The sequence below is a fragment of the Botrytis byssoidea genome, assembly GCF_014898295.1.
Source record: "Botrytis byssoidea strain MUCL 94 chromosome Unknown BBYS_008, whole genome shotgun sequence".
Classification (NCBI taxonomy): domain Eukaryota; kingdom Fungi; phylum Ascomycota; class Leotiomycetes; order Helotiales; family Sclerotiniaceae; genus Botrytis; species Botrytis byssoidea.
The window spans coordinates 315,585-337,350 of NW_024065849.1; the positions used below are offsets into that span (position 1 = coordinate 315,585).

Sequence of the window (21,766 nt, forward strand, 5' to 3'; positions counted from 1 at the left end):
TCGACGCCATAATCTTTCCAGGGACCTGAGCGTTGAGTAGGGTCATAGACTTTGACTTAGCTTGTTGCACCAGGAGAATTATTAAGATGATATACAAACTACGTTATGATGGTCAGATGTTTAATCACGATTCACGATAGATTGAAGGTTAGAGAGTCGTGGTAGAACGACGATTCAATTGGAAATTATGTCTATGTTTATGGTTTGGTTGTCAACATGGTTGGTGGTGTAAACGAAAATCTTGAAATGAAGGGGAAAAACTCGGTTGATCAACTCATTGAGTAAGGCGGCCACCGAATTGGCCTCAATAGTATTGAATAGAATCAATAAATCTATTTTCCGATAGAAGAATGTGCATTGTTAATTTGTCAATGCATAAAGCAGGAGATTTTCACCAATTGTTGGAATATTGGCGCGGTGATGTCGTTCATCACATTCATTTTTGGAAGTGGCGGAGCTGCATATCATTCTTTGGAGGGGAGAGGAAAGTAAAGTAAAGAAAAGGAAAGAAAATGATGAGAGTTATGATAGACATGAACAATTTTCATAGTCTTTTATATAAGATATAAGATTACAATTTTCATCTCAAACAGATTGATTGTTTCTATTCCATCTCATCCTACCATTAATCCCCAAATTACCATACTCATGAACCATTATAATTCCATGCGCAAGGAAACAAATTGACTAGGTTATTTGTCTAGCCTTGTAAGAAGTAATTGAACCACAGATTTTGATTGACATTGAAACAACTGCCGACTATTTTCCCTTCTTCTGGCTCGCATTTGTGAATTGTTCAAATGAAACTTGACTGACTGTTGTTCAATGCTCAGGTGGAAAGAAGAAAAAGCCTTGAAAGCCTCCCTTCCCTTACAAGTTTAACCTGGCCCCTTGTTTTCATAGTACGATAATACACCTCAATTCGTGTATTCGGATATTAAAGTATGATTAAAGGCTTATTTTAAAACACGCTAGAGACTAATCGTTAGATCCTATTGGTGAATCGATGGCTATAAGTGACAAGTTACTGGGTTGGTATTTAGGCGAAAGTAACACGGGGTAAGGAAAAATGCTAAATAGGTGATGATTGTCTAGTGGCTTGGAGGCAAAGATAAATGGATCAGATAGAGAGAGAGAGAGAGAGAGAGAGGGAGTGAGGAGCGCGAGGGATAGACAGTGAGTGCGTAGGCAGTGAGTAAGTCAAAGACAAGAAGACGACTGACCAGATAGAAAATACATAAAAATTATGAACATTTACGTAGGCAGACACATAGAAACAATTCCATAATAACATACTTTGATTTTTTTTATGGATTTATTAGTTTCACCTATGAGTATTTTGTATACATACATCTATCATTTGCTTGCTCGCCATCTCACATTAGAGAAGTTGTATGATTGTTGTAACCATAGTTACAATAGAATCTCATCCTCATTCATCTCAATACATCCTTTTGGTGTATTGTGTACTTCCATCGTACTCCGTACTCCCATCATATCATCCGTAAGTCTACCGTGGTTATACAAATACAATATCATGTTGAAATGTGCTCGTGCTTCAATCTACCTACTTATTAGTTCCTACTTTGTATTCATAATTACACCACCTCTCTCTTCCTCCCGTTTTTTCTATCAATCTCACGGCCCCCTGGTATACTATTTTTTTGGTTCCTGGTCTATACAACGGACGTTCCCCCTAACTAACCTTTATAATTCTAGTATATTGACTCCCTGGCCCGTACGCCTACGTTCCACAACTTGAGAGTATCCACAGAAATCTCTCATCCTCACACTGAAAGCTTCACAAGGCCCCAAGGCAAAAGGTTCTCACGAAATCGAGGCCACTTCAATTCATCCATTCATTTATTCATTCATTCCATTGAACCTCCTCCTCGCCATCCTTCTCCACCACTCATCACCCACCTCTTCACTCCGACCTCACCTCCACACACTCTCTCTATACCCAACTCTCGACACCTCATCAGGAATACAATAACCAACAATCGATTTCGACAGCGAAGGTCGATCGAACGATATTATCTCGTCGGAGAGTATCAACATCTTTAATCGTGAGAGCCTCCGGAGGCTTTTGGATAATGGTCGCTCGTAGATGATTTGGTTTCGATTCGAAGTTGTGAAAGGAGGATATACCCACCCAAAAAAACAATCGACGATTTATCGTCACGACACTCCTTTGAAGACTCGCGATTTATACACATACGATTTGATACAATTAATTTTAAGATGTGAGTCGATGTTTGTTCACCAAAAATAAAGAGTGTTTGCGAGGGAAAATGTTGGTTCGGCTTGAATGATGACCGTTCTTTGAATTGAGGTAGCGATATCAATTCGTTCGCAAATTATCGTCCAAATCTTGACTTTTTAGATTTATGTTGATCATTCATGCGATATTCAATAAGTTAACATACTAATGACAATTATCAATAGATACACTCTTTGACATTTTGTCAAGTACACTCGTTATTACTTATTCTCCCTGACAGTTAGTCTTCTATCTTCATTTTTGATGGCCGCGGCCACTATTCATCAACCAACGCCATCGTCGTACTCAACTTTGGGCTTCAACTAATTCATGTTTAGATCGATCTAAACTTTCGTCCAATACTTTCGAATACTAAAATCTCAATAATACGTTCGAAATAAAAAATAAATCGAGATAAATTTTACAATCATGCATACACCTTCGCTATTCTTGGCCTCCGCGGTCGTTCTTTCCTCACTTGCCTCCGCAGAAGGGGACCGACCAAAATATTACTTCCCACGAGAAGTCAAAAGACAAATATATTCAAACAATACCATTACAAGCAATACACCAGCTCAAACATCACACACGAAGGATGAATCTACAATTACATCGTCGTTCTCATCCACAAAAGATCCACTATCAGATGATGGAACTCAAGATACTACGACGAATAAGAGGGCATCTTCAAGTAATTCATTCTTGGATACTTTCTCTTCTATACTTGGTTTAGGAACGACAACTACAACATCGATACCTTCGTCATCGAGTTTAACCACGAGCATTCCTCCCAGTACTACATCTTTGAGTACAACCGTCGTTAGTGGTGTATCTTCAAATGATATCACAACCATTCTAGTTATGAGTACTGTGACTCTAGGGACTGGATCTGGTGAAGTTCCCGTGATTCCAGCAACGACAAGTTCGACTTCAACTTCGACCTCAGCTGTTGAAACAACTCCATCGCCAAGTGCTCAATCGACGGTGGGAAGTTCAGTTTTGAGTACCGATTCAAGTTCTAATGCTGGATATACTGGAGCATCAACTGGAACAAGCCAAACCATCGTTTCCGTACCTACGACTACCAGTTCTTCGAGTTCCATTGTCCCTGTTCCCACGACTACTAGTTCTTCGACCTCAATTGTGGATGGAATTACAGGTGTTTCGACCGGAGTTGAACCCACCATCTCATCCCTTGAATCGACCACTTCACCCAGTTCGACTGTCATCAGCTCATCAGTACAATCTGTTGCGACAAGTTCCAATGCTGGATTTTCCGGAGCATCTACTGGTACATCCCAAACTGTTGTATCGGTTCCTACAATCGTTAGCTCTTCTAGCTCAACTGTGGATGGAATTACTGGAGTCTCAACTGGAGGATCCAGTTCAATAGTTTCTACGCCATCCTCCACTTCGGTTCTTGAAGGAATAACTGGAGTACCAACTGGAGTATCTAGCCCATCATCCACCAGTTCCTATGTTCTCGTCGGAGTTTCATCGGTTACTACAAAATCGGCTGTCGAACCAATCAGTAGTTCCAGCAATACTGATATTGATATTTCCCTTGGATTAACTGGAGCCTCCACCGGTGTACCCACAACTACCAGCGCCACTAGCGTCTCTAGTGTGTCAAGCACGTCCGTTTCCGAAGATTTTGGCGTTTCTGGACCATCAACAGGTACACCCCCAAAATCCACTGAGACTAGCGCTACCGAAACTTCAATCCAAAGCACAGTTGCTGGAATTTCTGGAGCATCTACTGGTACTGCACCAGTCATTGTTCAGACAAGCACCTCTGAAGCTTCAACCCAAAGCACCGTTGATGGAATTTCCGGTGTATCCACTGGCACTGTCCCAACTTCCATCGAAAGTACTGCTTCCGAGACTTCAATTCCATCCTCGAGCTCAGTCGCGGGTATTACCGGAGCATCAACTGGATCTGGTTTATCAGTAACTGCGCCAGTTTCAGTTCCAACTTCATCCGAGACTCCAATTCAAAGTTTAACCGCCTCAGGTGTTTCTGGAGTACCTACTGGTACAGCTCCAACCGTTATTTCCAGTGTTGCTCAATCATCAGAAACCTCTGAAACCTCTGTAGCCACCACTATCACGTCTGCCTCTTCCAGTGATGTTGCCGGAACTGGTTCAGCTCCAAGTACAACTGTATCCCCATCTTCAGTCGCATCAGTAGATAGTTCTTCAAGCTCAAACCTTTTGGAGCCAATTGTCGCTTCCACAGGTTTAATTCCAATTAGTATTATCCTTCCTACCACAACTTCTGAATCCGATTCTCAAAGTACATTGGTAACTTCAGCCACTACTTCCTCACCAGCTAGTGGGATCACTTTTGGACCAGGTGGAGTTTTATCCGGCTCAAGTACTATCACTGCAAGTCCTTCGGATACAAACACCTCCCCAGTATCTGTTCCAACTGATTCATCATCTGGTCTTTTGGGAGTTATTGGTACGGGAGTAACCAGTTTGGTTGGTGGTGTGACTTCAGATCTAGGAACTGCAGTATCACAAGTAACGAGTGCTATTTTACCAACAGATTCATCAGCTGCAACTTCAAGTGCTGGAGTTTCTGGACCTGCTACAGGTGTTTCTTCTGAAACTACTTTGGCTGGCGTTACTGGACCATCCACTGCTGCCTCAGATATCTCACCTTCAAACACTGCTACTACAGATAGTTCAGTGCCAACAACTGTTCCTGGGATTACTGGAATATCCACCGGTATCTCAGCACCTTCAAGCACAGTTTCTGGAATTACTGGAGCCTCAACAGGAACCGCTCCAATCTACAGTCCAGGTGCCGCTTCATCATCAGCTTCCGGCGATTTGCTCTCATCCTTGGTCGGTGGAGTATCCTCCTTGGTATCTTCCGCTACCTCGGATATTCTTTCAACTTCCTTGACTTCCCTTACGGATTCTGTCGCTTCGGCTTCAGCTTCCTCAGCGGGGATTATTGGAGCTACTACAGGTATATCTGCCACGGATTTGAGTGCTACAGCTTCTCCTACTTCTGCTGGAATTACTGGACCTGCAACTGGTGTTTCAAGTGGATCTGCATCTACTACAGCCCCAGCCGGTTTACTATCATCTCTTGTATCTGGAGTAACTTCGGATGTTGGATCCCTCACATCTGATTTACTTACAACCAGTACTGCCTCAGCTACCGGAATAGAAGCTACTGAATCCGCATCTGTTATAGGTACTTTGAATAGTACCGATGCTTCAAATACCGCTTCCGCTACAGATTTGATTTCTTCCCTTGTATCTGGAGTTACTTCCGACTTCAGTTCTGTCTTGGCATCTGAAACCTCGAATACATTACCAACTACTACCGCTACTGATTTGAGTGCTTCTGCATCATCTGCAGGAATTACCGGCCCAGTTACAGGAGTCAGCCCTACTGCCACTGAATCCTCTGTCCCAACATCAACCGGTCTTCTTTCCGGTATTACTTCTCTTCTTGGGTCAGTAACCTCGGATCTTTCTTCTCCAACTTCCAATGTAACCTCTGGAATTGGATCAATCACGTCAGATTTATCTAGTGCCCCAAGTTCAATAATTCTCAGCGGAACAGGTGTATCTGCCTCGGCTACAGTTACCTCGGAAAGTGCATCATCCACAGGATTATTATCCTCCGTCATTTCTGGTGTTACTTCCATTGTTGGTTCTTCCACATATCTCTCTTCCACCGCAGCTAGTACTACTACACCATCTTCCTCCAGTTCTACTCCATTGGGAAGTATAATATCGAGCATTTTTGGCTCTAGCACTGCCAGTGAATTATCTGCTACGATTACTAGTGATATATCAACTGCCACTGGAGCTCCAAATGCTACAGCCATTACATCTGGAACAGATATTGTATCAAGTACCTCCATTAGCCTTGGATCTTCTTCTACAATTTCAGGAATTGTTCTCCCAACCACTGCAAGTGGAAATGAGACCTCGATTGCAGTATCTACAACTGGCATTTCCACCAGCGTTCAAACCGGATCTGCTACCACTACATCCAGTTCAGGAACAGGAATTATTACTTTATCGACTTCCTCCGTAACTTCTGTAACCAGTGGATCAGCCAATGTTACTGATACTTCAGTCTCCGCTTCCTCCGCTTCTGCCTCGAGCCTATCGAGCATTGCAACATCAGTTTCTGCCACAACAACACCAAACACAACGGTAACTGATGTATCCTCAACGGCAGCTTCTTCAGCAACTGTTACCTCTGGAAGTTCAGCTAATACTGCACCAATTACTTCCGTTCCCTCAACGACCGTTACTCCATCAACAATTGCCTCTCCCACTCAAGAAAGTACTACTTCAGTTGTTAAGACTCAAACGGCTAGTGAAACCACAGCTCCTCTCACAATCTACCCAACAGCCACAAACAATGCTACATCAATGTGGCTTCCACAAACCATCATTGTTCAATCTTCATCAACTAATCAAGTCACTCCTACCAACACTGCACTTGCTACAACTTTACCAAAGGTCATCACACCTAGTGGATCTATTCCAACCAGTCCAGAAAACTCTACTTTGATTCAACTTGGTTTCCTTTTCCAACTTAATTATGCATTTGTTGTTGCCAACCCACTTTCATCAGCACAAATCTTCCAATACCTCCCAATAGGTATTGCCAATGGATTAGGAATCAAGCAAGAACAAGTTGTGATGCACAGTCTTATTCCATACAATACACAATCTCAATTGGAATACATTACAACTTTGGCACTCGCTTATATCCCCACCAACTTGGTCAGCACATTGGAACTTGATTTACACACACCTACAGCAGCTATCTACAACAATCCTGATACTTCAGTTAGCACACTTGTTAGCTATATCAACCCTTCTATTCCATTAACACCTGGATCAACTCTTGAAGGTGGTTCTGGAACGGGTACTGACAGTTCTGGATCAGCAGCAACTACTAGTGCTTCAGGCAATAGTGGTGTCTTCAATACTGATGCTCAAAATACCTCACCAAAGGTTAAGAGTACCACAGCTGGTATCGTTGTTGGAGCAGCAGGTGCAGCAGCTGCGTACGGTGCTGCCATGTTCTTCATCGCCAGAAGATACAAGAAACGTAAGCTTAGCCATCGTCGATCAAACTCGATCATGAATGCATCCGAAATGAGACAATCTGGTGCTTTCACTGGTGGTGCATTCATGTCTGGTGGTCGTTTGACGCCTGGTATTGGAGGAACCGATAGAAATAGTGGAGGAAGTGGAAGAAGTGCAGGACATTCAGCACGCACACAACAAATCTCGGCACCAATGATGGCAGAGAATTCATTGGGATGGAATTGAGGACTGTTCAACAGGACAATTTAATTTCTTCTTCACAACATATACCCCCCCCCCCAAATTCAAAACACATGAAGGTAATCTCAAGAACTTCATCTCGTTGTATCATACACATCCTCTCTAAAATCTCAGCATCTGTCTGAAGAAGAGCAATACGCTCATCATTTTTTCCTTATTTATTTATTTTCAAGTCATTGGGCGTTGGGTATCGTCTTTATACCCCCTTCTTTGCATCATTATATAAAGAACGTTCCTAATATTTCGGGTATGGTTTTTTGATACGGAAGGTTTTTATTCTATTCATGTTGAGAGGAGGATAAAACTTAGGCGAGAGGGGGAGGATTTTGGAAGGAGAAGAGGAAGAAGAAGTGAAGAGAGAAAGACGTTTGAGGTCTTGGGGGAAAGAAGGACTCGGCGAGAAATGAGGATGAAATTAAAAATCTTTGTGTATATTTACGATCCTACGAACGCGGATATTTCTTTTAAAGAGTGAAAGATGTGATAGCCATCGCAAGCAAGCAAAGATACCTGGTATGTGAAATATTTGTGGTGACGTTGATGTTGATGTTGATGTTGATGTTTTGTTTGTTTGTTTGTTTGTTTTATCAAATGTACTTTGGATACGTTTTATTATAGGATGGATACATAATATAGTAGTAATAATTTTTATGGAGAGCAGAGCAGGGGGGGGGGGAGTGAATGGAGAGGAAGGGAGGGATGGGAGGGATGAGAAGGGAGTGAAAGTCAGATGGATGGGGAAGATTTGTAGACAGATCAATGGATGGAAGGATACCTGAGGTATGAAGAAATGAGGATACTATTTGTTTACATTTTTAAGTTTTATTATGAATTGTGAATTGTGAATTGTGAAGAATGTTTATCAGGTACCTAGGTACCTACTTAATGAATTTATGGATTAATGAATTGATGAATTGATGAATTGATGAGTGAAACAAGTGAATTCAAGTGAGGGGTGAGTGATGTTATGAGTGAGTGAGTACATAGAGTACATAGATAGGTAAGTGAACAGTGAACAGTGAACAGGAAACAGGAAACAGTAAACAGTGAGACAAGACTTTCCTTACATACCTAAGATGATACCTATCTTATCATTTTTAGGTCATTATTGTTACTAGGTAGTAGGTAGTAGAGAGTATGTACGATGTAGGAAATAGGTGAATTTTTAACTCTAGATCTCTCACGGACTTTTATCTATTCGTTGTTGATTCGATTGATTGTTTATGAATACTGGATAAGGAGTGGATAAATACTGGATACATATTAGATAAGTAGTGGATAAATAGTGGATAAATAGTAGATAAATACTAAATGAATATTAAATAAATATTAAATAAATACTAAATAAATACTAAATAAATACTAAATAAATACTAAATAAATACTAAATAAATACTAAATAAATACTAAATAAATACTAAATAAATACTAAATAGCTATCTAATACCGCCATCTACTTCTCTGTATATATATATAATAGATGAGATGATTATGAGATGGAGAATGATACCAGTAGCTTCTCTATTCTCATCGTCGGTTCATTCGGAATATCTATACGATGAATATAGGGAGATACTGGGTAGGTACAAATCATATACTCCATCTCGATTCTCGATAGACAGACGCGAAAAGGGGATACGAAATGTATAAATCAATGAATCAATGTATTTTTAGATGGATGTAAGATTTACATTGTACGATAGAGATTGGTAATCTGTATGGATGTTCGACTCCATTTTCATGGCTGTGTACCTCGATATCCTGCAGTATGTAGGTATGTATGGTATGTAGATGTGTAGATATGTATGTACGGACTCCGGAACTCGCGGACTATGGGTATTTATGGCACGGGATTGGTTGATTGTCAAGTCTTAGCTATCTTACGTACCTAGGGATGCTGCATGGTTAATAGCTGGAGCACGCGCAAAACGTGGCTGGAAAGGGGAAAAATAAAAAACAGTTGAATACCTGGTTGAGTCGAATGCATCGTTGATTCGTTGCCCCGTTAACTTGTCCTCCCGCCATTCCATTTCGTGGAGATGTTGATCCATTTTTTCTTACCCTCTGTACCCTCTGTACCCTCTTTTCCTCTCTTTCCCTCGTTTCCTCGTTCCCTCCCATGCTTGCTTGCTTGCTTGCGTGCCCGTTGCCTTGTCTGCCCTAGAGGAAAATTGGATGCGGCGTGTCTACGAAAAGAAAAGTCCTGTACCTACCTACCTACCTACCTACATACATACATACATACATACATACTATCCTTCCTCTCTCCACTTGGTCTATGATATGAATCTTTGATATTTGATAATTATTATACTTTTATTTTATTCTCTGCCAACTATACTATTGGAATTGGATTTTGAGAATTGAATTTGAATCTGAACTTGATATCTGAATCCGAATCCAAATCCCACGAAACCTTGGGGGAACAAAAAAGCCAATTCTGAGACTCAAACTCCCCAAAGAAGAATCAATATTTACACCAAACATTCGCTTCGCACGCAAACCATTCCACATCCATTCATGGAAGAGTAAACATTCAGTCGCATTCCCCCCAAAGAAGATTGGAATTGGCGCATTTCCGTCGCAAAATTCACTCCCCAAATCACAATAAGCATTAGTTTTAAATATGGATCGCTCAAATACGCCCTCGATGCCTCCAATGTATTCAGAGACATATCCAGATGAATATGATTCAATACCTGCAGGGCATAATCGACATGGCTCCGAAATTCGTTTGTTAACTTCCTACGATGATCCCGATACCCGTCCGTATGTAGTACCACTCGCTCCGCGAGCTCTTCATTTATCTCCCAGGAAACCCCCTCCAGCCGTGTCCGTGGCGACCCCAGAGCATCTCGCGTCTCTCAAGGAAGCAGAAGAGAAAGTCATCTCATCTTGCAAGTTGCAAAAAGAAGTCGAGGTAGCAGCGACAGCGATGAGTGCCCATGACCCCAATGATATCGCGCATCTCTTGCCCGTGCTTCCAGATGGCCCTTCCCGTCGGAGATCACTGAGGCACCCGGTTTCCTCTCCTTTGTCTACGTTGAAATCGCAATTGATAGGTAAAAAAAGCTCACTGTTGAAAAATACTAGTACTTCCTCCGATCGCAGATCTTATCAAGCTTCTGTTATGTCCACAGATTCCTACGATGATCATAGAAGAGCTCCTTCGATAAATACATATGACGACCATAGACGTCCTCCCTCAATGAATACCTACGACGACCATAGAAGACCTCCTTCGATTAATACCTATGATGACCACAGAAGACCTCCTACGGCAACCACATACGACGATCATCGAAGAGCGCCTTCAATTATAGATAACGTCCCAGATTTACCTCCCCCCGAAAGCGCATATCGTCCATATTCACCTCTACAATATTCACCCTCCGGTCGCGCTTCTCCCACGCGAACTTGGTCTCCCATTAGAGAAGAGAGGAACTCTTCGGAATTCAACGTGCCGCCTCCAATGGGTTATCAGTATGAGCCATCGGACTTGAACGGAAGTCCAAGACCTGGCACACCTTCAACAGCTTATGGGGGGAGTCCAAGAAGACCATTACCTCCGGCTCCTCTATTTGCAGCTCATGGTGCTCGGTCGCCATTTGGAGACGATGCAACGATTCACATACCACTCGAACACGATTATGAAGAAGAAATGTTAGATGAGGATGTTTTTGGGCCGGAAAAGAGGGACCCGAGAGGAACTATGAGGTCGAGACAATCATATTCGACACTGGGTGATGATATGGAAAGTGCAAAGGACTACGAACATTATGGGCCCGCACCTTCTGGAAAGCAAGAACGAAGAGGTGCTAATCGGACGACGCAAATGAAGAAACGGGAAGTCAAACTTATTAACGGAGAACTGATTTTGGAGTGTAAAATCCCTACTATCCTTTACAGTTTCTTGCCACGAAGAGATGAAATTGAATTCACACATATGCGATATACAGCCGTTACGTGCGATCCTGATGATTTTGTAGCGAAAGGTTACAAGTTACGTCAAAATATGGGAGCCACGGCTAGAGAAACCGAACTTTTCATCTGTATTACCATGTACAATGAGACGGAGATTGATTTTACGAGAACGATGCATGCTGTTATGAAAAATATCTCACATTTCTGTTCTCGATCGAAATCGAGAACGTGGGGAGAAAATGGATGGCAAAAGATTGTGGTTGCTATTATTTCGGATGGTAGACAGAAAATTCATCCGAGAACACTCGATGCTCTGGCTGCGATGGGTGTTTATCAAGATGGAATTGCTAAGAATTTGGTTAATGGGAGAGAAGTGCAAGCTCATGTGTATGAGTATACGACTCAAGTTTCTTTGGATTCGGACCTCAAGTTTAAAGGTGCTGAGAAGGGAATTGTTCCTTGTCAGATGCTTTTTTGTCTCAAGGAAAAGAATGCAAAGAAATTGAATTCTCATCGTTGGTTCTTCAATGCTTTTGGGAGAGCTCTCACACCGAATATTTGCATCATGTTGGATGTGGGCACGAAGCCTGGAGGCAATTCGCTTTATCATTTGTGGAAAGCGTTTGATACCGACTCGAATGTTGCTGGTGCTTGTGGAGAAATCAAAGCGATGAAAGGAAAAGGATGGATGGGACTTCTTAATCCTTTGGTCGCGTCTCAAAATTTCGAATACAAGATGTCGAATATTCTTGATAAGCCTATTGAGAGTGTGTTTGGTTATATTACTGTTTTGCCTGGTGCGTTGAGTGCATACAGATATCATGCTTTACAGAATGATCATACGGGCCATGGTCCTCTGAGTCAGTATTTCAAGGGAGAGACGCTACATGGTCAAAATGCAGATGTCTTTACGGCAAACATGTATTTGGCTGAAGATCGTATTTTGTGTTGGGAATTGGTGGCTAAGAGAGATGAAAGATGGGTCTTGAAATATGTGAAGGGATGTACTGGAGAGACCGATGTGCCAGGTAAGTTGAACCGCTGTGTTTGTTATGGAATTTACTGATCATTTTTTAGATACCGTTCCCGAATTCGTATCACAAAGAAGAAGATGGCTCAATGGAGCTTTCTTCGCAGCTGTCTATTCTCTGGCCCATTTCAAACAAGTATGGCATACAGATCATACGCTTGGACGAAAGATTCTTCTTCACATTGAATTCATCTATCAATTCATTCAACTCCTCTTCACTTACTTCTCTCTGGCCAATTTCTACCTTACATTCTACTTCATTGCCGGTTCGCTATCTGTTGACAATATGGATCCATTTGGCCACAGTATTGGAAAATATATATTTTATGTCTTAAAATATGTTTGTGTTCTTCTCACTGCCACACAATTCATTTTATCTATGGGAAATCGACCACAAGGAGCACGAAAGTTATATTACATGTCCATGATTATTTACTCGATCATCATGGTATACACGCTTTTCTCCACCATTTATATCGTTTACCGAGAAGTCCACGATAATGCCAAAAGTCTCGTGCTTGGCAATAACCTCTTCACCAATCTTGTCGTCTCGCTTTGTTCAACAATCGGCCTCTACTTCCTCATGTCTTTCCTCTACCTCGATCCTTGGCATATGTTCACCAGTTCTGGTTCTTACTTTGCTCTCCTTCCAAGTTATATCTGTACGCTTCAAGTCTACGCCTTTTGCAACACTCACGATGTTACATGGGGAACTAAAGGTGACAATGTCATGTCTAACGATCTCGGAGCTGCTTCTGGAAAAGGTCAAACGGTCGAACTGGAAATGCCCTCTGAGCAACTCGATATCGATTCCGGCTATGATGAAGCTCTTCGCAATCTCCGTGACAGACTCGAAGTTCCCGTTCCTCCTATCTCGGAATCGCAACAGCAGGAAGATTACTACAAGAGTGTTCGTACGTACATGGTTCTCGTCTGGATGATTGCAAACGGGACCTTGGCAATGGCTGTTAGTGAAGCTTATGGACCGGATCACTTGGGGACGAATTATTACTTGACGTTCCTTCTGTGGGCGGTGGCGGCTCTGGCGCTCTTTAGAGCGGTGGGATCGAGTGCGTTTGGAATTATTAATTGTGTGGAGGCGATTGTGGAGGGTAGGATTAGGTTGACGATGACGGTTCCTAGGTGGATGGGAGGGTGGAGTTCGAAGATTAGTGAGGGAATTAGCGAGGGGATTAGTAGTGTGGGGAATGCGGTTAAGAGGAATTAGGGGGAGAGGAGTGGGAGATTTATTAGGAGGGGAGGTGGGGATGAAGCAAAGTAAGGGGAAAATTAATGTATAAGGAGGTATGAGGATGGAGAAGGGGGATGATGCAAAAGAGGAAAAGAAAAAGAGAGTTTTTGATTGATACCATGGGAACACGAAGCAGAGATTTTACTTATACCACACCACGGAAGAAAGGAAATACCTCGGGATATAGGAATGGGATGGTTGCTTGCTTGCTTGGTTAGCATGTGGATGGGATTTGGAGGTTTTTTCTTCTTCTTTTGACGCTTTGAATGATGGATGTTTGGATGGATGTATGGGTGTATGTAAATATGTAAATAGGATTTGGAGAGAGGTGTTTTCTGTTTTATTAATGATGATTTGTTTTATTTTTTCAGTATAATTTTGTGTTTTTGATGGGTGGACGTGTGATGTATTGATGTAATGAGGGATGTGAATGTGAGGAGATGGGTCAGATGCATTATCAGTCTAATTGTCGCTATTCCCAACGAGCGGAGCGAATGGATGAAATGGATGATGTTTGGGCTTGACCGCGAGCTTAATCGCGAAAATGAGATATCGGGACTGGCTAGGTAGGTAGGTAGGTATGCTTTGGCAAGAAACGCTTGATTTTTTGGGAATGGGAATGGGAATGGGAATTTGGATGTAGATGTGGATGTGGATGTTAGTATGGATGTATATATGAATGTATGTGACTTGGAAGATTTAATTTAATTTATTTTATTTTGTATGAATATGCTCGCTTGCTCGCTTATTCGCTAGATGGATGGATGAATGGTATGAATGGATGGAATGAATGGTATGGAAGGGACTTTTAAAAAGTCTAGATAGATTCTGAGGATAGGAGGGATGGGATGTTGGAGGTGGAGGTGGAGGTGGAGGTGGAGGTGGAGGTGGAAAGGGGCTGGAGGGGTGGAGGGGTGAAGGGAGTAGAGGGAGTAGAGGGAGCAGAGGGAGTAGAGGGTAGAGAGAGAAGCTTTCGGGGTTGGGATAGGGTAGGGTATTGAGTTATTGGGAGATACCTAATCATTAGGAGATGTGATGTGATGGATTTGTGGCATGTAGATTTTGAGGGTGGAGGAATGAAGTTTGATGGGAGGGGTGGGGAGGGGAAAGGAGGGGATCAGGGAAAAACACATTCACTCACTGATGACGGAGATGAAGATACGACTATTTATATATCCTAGTATAGTACAACTTATCCAATTCCAGAGAATACAATACACATCTAATCCTCCATGATGAATTTCAAAAATGCCTGTGCGACCTTCACACCATCATGCTCCTTATCCACTCTCCCCACCGCATCCGTATACGTCTCGTCGTCAAACACCCCCGATGCATGACGTGCCTCCAACAACTCCCGCACTATCTCCTCTGTGAATTCCGGATGTCCTTGCACGGTGATGAGTTTTTTGCGAATGTACATTCCCTGCGTGGCGCATTTGTCGGTGTATGCTAATTGTTCGACTTCGGGCGGATATTCGTAGACGATGTCTTTGTGCATTTGGAATATGTTCTTTTGGATTGTTAGTTTTGGTTTCTCTCTCTCTCTCTCTCTCTCTCTGTTTTCCAATTGCTCATTTTATGTATTGACGAATCAAAATAACAGAAATAGAAAAAAAAACAAAAAAACATACCAATTTCTCCAACCCAAAAATCTCCTTCCCCCTCCCCGTCAACTCTACCGGCGTGACACTCACCTCCCACCCGCGATCACTCCTCGCAACCTTGACCCCCAACGCCCTCCCGATAATCTGATGTCCAAAACACACTCCCACCAACCGCACTCTATCCTGCGCCAAAACCCCCTTCACAAACTCGACCAGCTTCACGATCCACGCATCAGATTCAAAAGATGTGTGCCGCGATCCGCTAATCAGGATTGCGTCGATGGAGGAGAGAGCGGGATATTCCTGCGCCGTCACAACGTCGTATTTACTTATTTGGAGAGAGGATTCGGGAAGCGGAGGGGAAAGAGAGGAGGCTCCCCGCTGCAGGAGTGAGGTGAATACCCCGCCGTATCCGCCGTATTTGGAATTGGTGTTTTGAAGGGGGGTGTCGCATTCGAGGATTGCGATGCGGAGGGGAGGTTGAGGCATGGTGATAAGATGTAAGATGTAAGATGGGCTGTTTTGCTGCTTGAATATAGTTATAGATAGATGAAGGAGTGTATATGAATTTCAAGATGAAAGCGAGAGAGATCTTGAACGTCAATTGTGTGTTTCACTTCACTTAACTTACTTACAAGGAAGAGATAAAAGAATGAATTAATATTTGGTAAACAGATTGCAATTGTCTGTTTGATATCAAGTCCGATATTGCTCCGGGAGATTTTGGGCTCGGGGTTCCAGGGTTTCTCTTATCGATAACGGGTATTGTATTATCCCGAATATTATCCGTACTTGTGATAGGATAGAGGATCGCTCCCGAGGGTTGAGGTCTGCAGTATATCCATGTTTGCATGCAGAATCGGTGCTCGAGTACTGGTAGATAGCCTGGGGTTGTGTGTGTAGTGAATGAGTGATTAGTGATTGTTGATTTGGCGCCCTTTGCATGATGATGATGGTTGATTGTATTGTATTAGATAGGCTTATAGGATGCATACATACATGGAGACTGTTCTAGAATGGGATCCCGTCTTTGAGAGATGGATAGCTAAAAGAATTACTCGTAAAAAAGGTCACATTCTCAGTCATCGCATAAGACCTGTTCAATCGGAATACATAACTTTGAATTGTATGAATAATCGAAATCTTCATATTTGCTATATCCCACCCCACGAGATGAAGCGGGAAAATCATACTTTGCGCTGATAGGTTCCCCGTCACGAAAGTCCTTCACCCGTTATGGTGCGACGGGTATCACTGGTGGATGGATGCAATTGCAACTCTTCTAACACTAACATTGCATTTCCTAAAATCAATCCTGGTTTCCTCTTTTCTCTAGGTGCATCGTATGTATGTACGATGTATGAAAGCGGGACTGACTCACTCGGTGAATGCTTTTCTCTGATGCGTCCAAAGGGATGACGGTTTTTCGTAGCTCGATTGCGTTATGTAGAGGGTCACAGGGTTATATATTTCCCATCCCCTCTAACCTCTGGAGGAAAGTGGACGACTTTTGGGTCAGCAATCACTTTGTAGATGATTGTGAGGGTGTCGAGAAAAAATGATTGCTCCATTGGGCGGTGACTCCGAATTTGCTTGGGAAGTGCTGGTGTTTCTATATATATGTTGATCATCGTTCGCTGTTGATTGACTTTGTGTGAACTTTGTTGAGTGTTATCGGTTTCATACAGAGGAGAGAAATCATGGCGGAAAACAATCATCGAGCGGGTGGTCAAGATACCTCATCCCATACCGCAACAGAAAATACACCACTCCTCTTTCCACCCAGAAATGATACACCGGCGATTGAAGCAGTCTTGGTGGATAATGATGACGATTCAACAGGAACGGATGTCGATCCCAATGAATTCGATTTGATGTTATCGAGAACAACATCATTTACAGCCATCGGAATCGAAACCAATCCTCAAGAATCATCCATGTTTCGAAGTTCCCGAATTCATCACCATACCAAACGAGGATCTCGAAATTCAAGTCGTGTAAGCACGAGAAGGAAATCCATCGCTGGTTCTGTTAGGAGTATTCGAGAAACCATCGAGGACGATGACGAGGAACCCAAATCACCATTTCTAGGCGGTGTTGGAGTAAAGAGATTTTGGCTCATTTTCGGTGGTGTGCTTTTAACATATACATTGTCTTCATTTGATTCTACAATCATGGTTTCGAGTCATCCAGTTATCACTTCATATTTTCATGCGTCTAATAGTGCATCATGGTTGTCGACCGCATTTCTTCTCACATCCACCAGTTTCCAACCTATCTTCGGACGTCTCTCCGATGCCATGGGAAGAAAACCTCCATATATTTTCTCTATGATTTTGTTTCTAGCATCGACGATTTGGTGTGCTCTTGCTCAAAGTATGACGAGTTTCATCATCGCGAGAGCAGTTTGTGGATTGGGTGCTGGGGGTGTCATGTCCATGGGATCGATTATCACGAGTGATCTCATACCCATCGAGATTCGCGGAGCGTATCAATCTTATCTGAATATTGTTTTTGGTATTGGAGCAGCTTCAGGAGCAGCACTAGGTGGTGCGATTGCGGATCATCTTGGATGGAGATGGGAATTTGGGGTTCAGGTCCCAGGATTGATTATTTGCTTGATTGTTTCGTGTTTTGTTATACCAAATGATTTAGGTTTGAATAGGGGGAAGAAAACATTAAAGAAGGCTTTGAGTGTTTTTGATTACAAAGGTTCGTTGTTACTAATGGCCACTATTACTTTCTTCATACTCGCAATTGTAAGTACCCTCCCAGGAGCCTATCGGAATTCCTTCATTTATGTGGGCAACTCAATCTAACACTCATTAGAATCTCGGCGGTAATATCTACCCCTGGACACACCCTCTAATTCTCACCTGTATAATCCTTACTATCATCGGTCTTCCCCTATTCATCATAACCGAATACTACGCCTCCCAACCCGTCATGCCCCTCTCCCTCATAACCCACAATCCTCGTGGTTCCCTCATCATCGGCAACGCCCTCGGCGCCATCGTAATCAACGCAGTCCTCTTCAACATCCCCCTCTATTTCCAAGCCGTCCTCCTCGAATCCCCCACCGCATCCGGTCTCCGTCTCATCATCCCCTCCATCGCCGCCAGCGCATTCGGTACCCTCACCGGATTCCTCATCACCTGGACTCGCAACCTTAAAATCCCCTTGGTCCTCGGCGTCTCTCTCTATGTCATCGGCACGATAGGATTAGTAGCTATGAATCGCTCCTTGCCAAATTGGGTATACGTCTTACTCTTGATCCCATCGAGTATGGGACAAGGATTCCAAATGCCGGGCAGTTTCATGAGTGTTTTGGCCGTGAGTGAACAGGGGGAACAAGCAGTTGTCACGACGACTTTGGTTTTGTGGAGGAGTATGGGACAGGTTTTGGGGGTAGCCGTCAGTTCGCTCATTGTGCAGAATTCGCTGGTGGGATTCTTGAATGCGAATGTGGTGGGACCGGATAAGGAGAAGGTACTTTTTCATTCATTTTCTTCACGTTTCTCCATGTCCTCTCTAGGATTTTATCATTCTTTTCTGGAAGAGAAAAGCTAACGATTCGATAAATGAACAGGTAATCGAAGCAGTCCGCTCCTCCGTCCAAGCAGTAGCAGGTCTAGAACCCCACTACAGAGACCAAGTCATCGATTCCTATGCCGAAGCCCTAAAAGCCGCGTACATCTTTGCGTTGGTGATGAGTATTCTATCTTTTGCTATAACGATAGGAATCAAATTGCCGAAACTTGGGTTTAGAAAGTGAAGAGAAAAGAGCAAGGAAAGATGAAATTGTATTGTGAGAGTGGAAGTGAGGGAAGGTGGATGAAAATGATACATGGTATATATAGACGGAATGAATGAGACGAGTGGAGATGGATAAAATTGTATGTTTGAATATAAGCGTAGCATGGTGTGATTTATTTTGGCGATTGGGAAGCAAACGGAAGGGAAGGAAAAGAAAGGAAAAGTTTGGGATCTGGGTTGGGATTTCTTTGAGGGGGTTATGAATGATGAATGGATAAGTGAATAATTGACTACGTAGATGAATACATGATTAAACGAATACATGAAGAAGAGGAAATCAAATATATTATAAATCAAATGCATCTTATAATATTCACCAGAGAATGTATTCACCAGTGATAGACAGTAGCCTAACTCGATACTAACGAGGTAGTTAAGGGGTAGGTATCGCTTAAGAAAGTGTGAGGAGTGAATAAAGATTATTATTTCTAGGGTATTGAGATGATAGGGTATTCATTCATTTATAAGACTCAGATAAGCAGTCTAGATTAATTGTTAAAAAAGGGCATAGCCTAGGTGATTAAGTCAACATCCGGACAATAGAGAATTGCGAATTACTACTTTGATGTAATATGGGATATTGTGTGAACAAGGGTATTCACTTCAAAGGAATGACTTCAATACAATGGCTACTGTATCAAAGGGATTAAGCGAATGCGAAAGAGACTAGCTCTTTCAGTAGTGCCTAAATAAGGCCTACTACTTTCCCACTTAGCTAGCTCTTTAGATAGAATACAATTAGACATATAGGACCTACCAATACGTGGGTGCTACGTCTTTCGTATCCTTCTCGAACCAACAGATATGATGTTGATATATGGAAAGTACGACGTGCAACATTTGATCGACTACTTTGCGACGAAATCGATTATCCCGATTAACATACTCTCTTCGAACTACTATATCTGCTTATACAGTAGAACTTGGCTATACCGGACTAGGATATACCGGAATCTTAAATATACCAAAACAATTTTCTGATTTGATTATTTTTTATAACATGTTTTATTAGTGTACAGGTTATATCAGTATGCGGGTTATTTCGAAAATTATCTAAATCAAGCTTTTTAAAATATTAATATTTTAATAACCAATTATTTTTTTTGGGGAATAAAAGATCTTAAAAAATAATTAAAATCTAGGGTTTTTATTCATTTTATTTTTGTAAAATTATTTCATTATTTTCTAGAAAAAAAAGGAAATTGTCACGATTTTCATTACCAAAAAACTATTTTTATAATAAAAAATTTATAAATTCGAATTTCTTAAAATTAATTAGATTTTTAAAACTTTTATATATTCAAATATTTTATAACAAATTTTCAAAAAATTATATTTATAAATAAAGAAAGTACACAGTTACACACAAACGAATTTTGTATATAAAATAAGTAACTCGTATACTAATATAACTCGTACACTAATAAAATACATTATAGCAATACTGTCGGAACGTACGATCACGTGCTTAAGCGAATCACATGATTCTAGATCATCTCAATTCATATTATTCATTTTATATAGGCTTTTTATAGTGCTGTATACGGTGTTTCGTATTGTATTGAGCGATCGGGCAATGCTTATATAGGAAGGGCTTGGTTTTGGGACTGTCGTTCTTGTTCGTTTTGTCGTATGATTCAATTTGTGGGTACTCGGTATTGTCGTTTTCGTCTGATATTTCACCGTTTTCGTACTGAAGATCGGATTCACCTTCGTATCTTAAAAGGTATTGCTCGAATATTTCTTCGTCCATTTCTTGTTCCACCATGAATTGATTGAATTTCGTTTTTCGTTTTTCTCGTCTTCGTGCTTTTCTTCGTAGAATGATTTTACTACTGTAGTACGAAATTCCGTAGGACCATGGGGAGATCGATCATACAATTCTGTTCGGAAGAATATGGTGTAGGCAATGCTTGAATTTGAGTCGGTTTCTTCGGTGAAATGAGGTCGTACACATCCGTATATTCTGTTTTCAATCGCTCCACCTCTTCTTGAATGTCTTTTATTTGTTCGTCCGGCTTAGGTTTCGGAATAATCTCAGCAAGAACTTTGGCATAGCTAAAACCTCCTCTTATTTGTCGAACCTGAAAACCATAAAGAATAAGTTGATTTCGTACGAGTTTGAGAGCTTCGCGATGTGCAATTTTGAATGTGGCCTCTGTCCAACCTTCGTATCACTCCTGAAATTCTTCCCATAAGCGTTACCTCTTATGTTATCTGTATTGCGAATTGATGATCCATATAGTGATGTCACTATTCACTTGGGTTCTGTGAGTTCTTCACTATTTGGGTTTAATTGTCTTCCCCAGAATGCAGGATCTATGTCGTACAGAAGCTTTTCGGGGATTGGGAAACCCATATTGAATGGTAATATTCGATGTCGTATTGTATCGAAATAGATTTGTCGTATGGCGTGTACGAGAGCGTGATGAACGCAGATAGAGTCGATATAAAATCAAACTATACTGAAGAAATCAACTGTAGTCAGAGACCTCTTCTTAGCATATAATTCGAAGAAGATAATATGAGGAACGTAG

The 21,766-nt window shown here is 41.8% G+C and overlaps 5 protein-coding genes across 5 annotated transcripts; 3 read left to right on the forward strand and 2 right to left on the reverse strand.

The window, feature by feature from the left end:
• Positions 1 to 2,692: 2,692 nt before the first annotated feature.
• EAE97_004715 (uncharacterized protein) lies at positions 2,693 to 7,585 on the forward strand (the record flags this gene model as incomplete). Its single annotated transcript, XM_038875227.1, has 1 exon — positions 2,693 to 7,585. The coding sequence occupies one exon, from the start codon at positions 2,693 to 2,695 to the stop codon at positions 7,583 to 7,585; it is 4,893 nt and encodes a 1,630-aa protein (XP_038733584.1).
• Positions 7,586 to 9,480: 1,895 nt separating this feature from the next.
• On the reverse strand, positions 9,481 to 9,851 carry EAE97_004716 (uncharacterized protein; the record flags this gene model as incomplete). Its single annotated transcript, XM_038875228.1, has 3 exons — positions 9,481 to 9,534; positions 9,569 to 9,760; positions 9,846 to 9,851. 3 exons carry the CDS (start codon positions 9,849 to 9,851, stop codon positions 9,481 to 9,483), a joined length of 252 nt encoding a protein of 83 aa, XP_038733585.1.
• Positions 9,852 to 10,226: 375 nt separating this feature from the next.
• EAE97_004717 (uncharacterized protein) lies at positions 10,227 to 13,782 on the forward strand (the record flags this gene model as incomplete). The annotated part of the gene is made up of 2 exons (XM_038875229.1): positions 10,227 to 12,552; positions 12,602 to 13,782. The coding sequence occupies 2 exons, from the start codon at positions 10,227 to 10,229 to the stop codon at positions 13,780 to 13,782; spliced, it is 3,507 nt and encodes a 1,168-aa protein (XP_038733586.1).
• Positions 13,783 to 15,028: 1,246 nt separating this feature from the next.
• EAE97_004718 (uncharacterized protein) lies at positions 15,029 to 15,902 on the reverse strand (the record flags this gene model as incomplete). Its single annotated transcript, XM_038875230.1, has 2 exons — positions 15,029 to 15,319; positions 15,441 to 15,902. The coding sequence occupies 2 exons, from the start codon at positions 15,900 to 15,902 to the stop codon at positions 15,029 to 15,031; spliced, it is 753 nt and encodes a 250-aa protein (XP_038733587.1).
• A 1,211-nt stretch (positions 15,903 to 17,113) lies between these two features.
• EAE97_004719 (uncharacterized protein) lies at positions 17,114 to 19,188 on the forward strand (the record flags this gene model as incomplete). The annotated part of the gene is made up of 3 exons (XM_038875231.1): positions 17,114 to 18,172; positions 18,243 to 18,902; positions 19,003 to 19,188. The coding sequence occupies 3 exons, from the start codon at positions 17,114 to 17,116 to the stop codon at positions 19,186 to 19,188; spliced, it is 1,905 nt and encodes a 634-aa protein (XP_038733588.1).
• Positions 19,189 to 21,766: the final 2,578 nt, after the last annotated feature.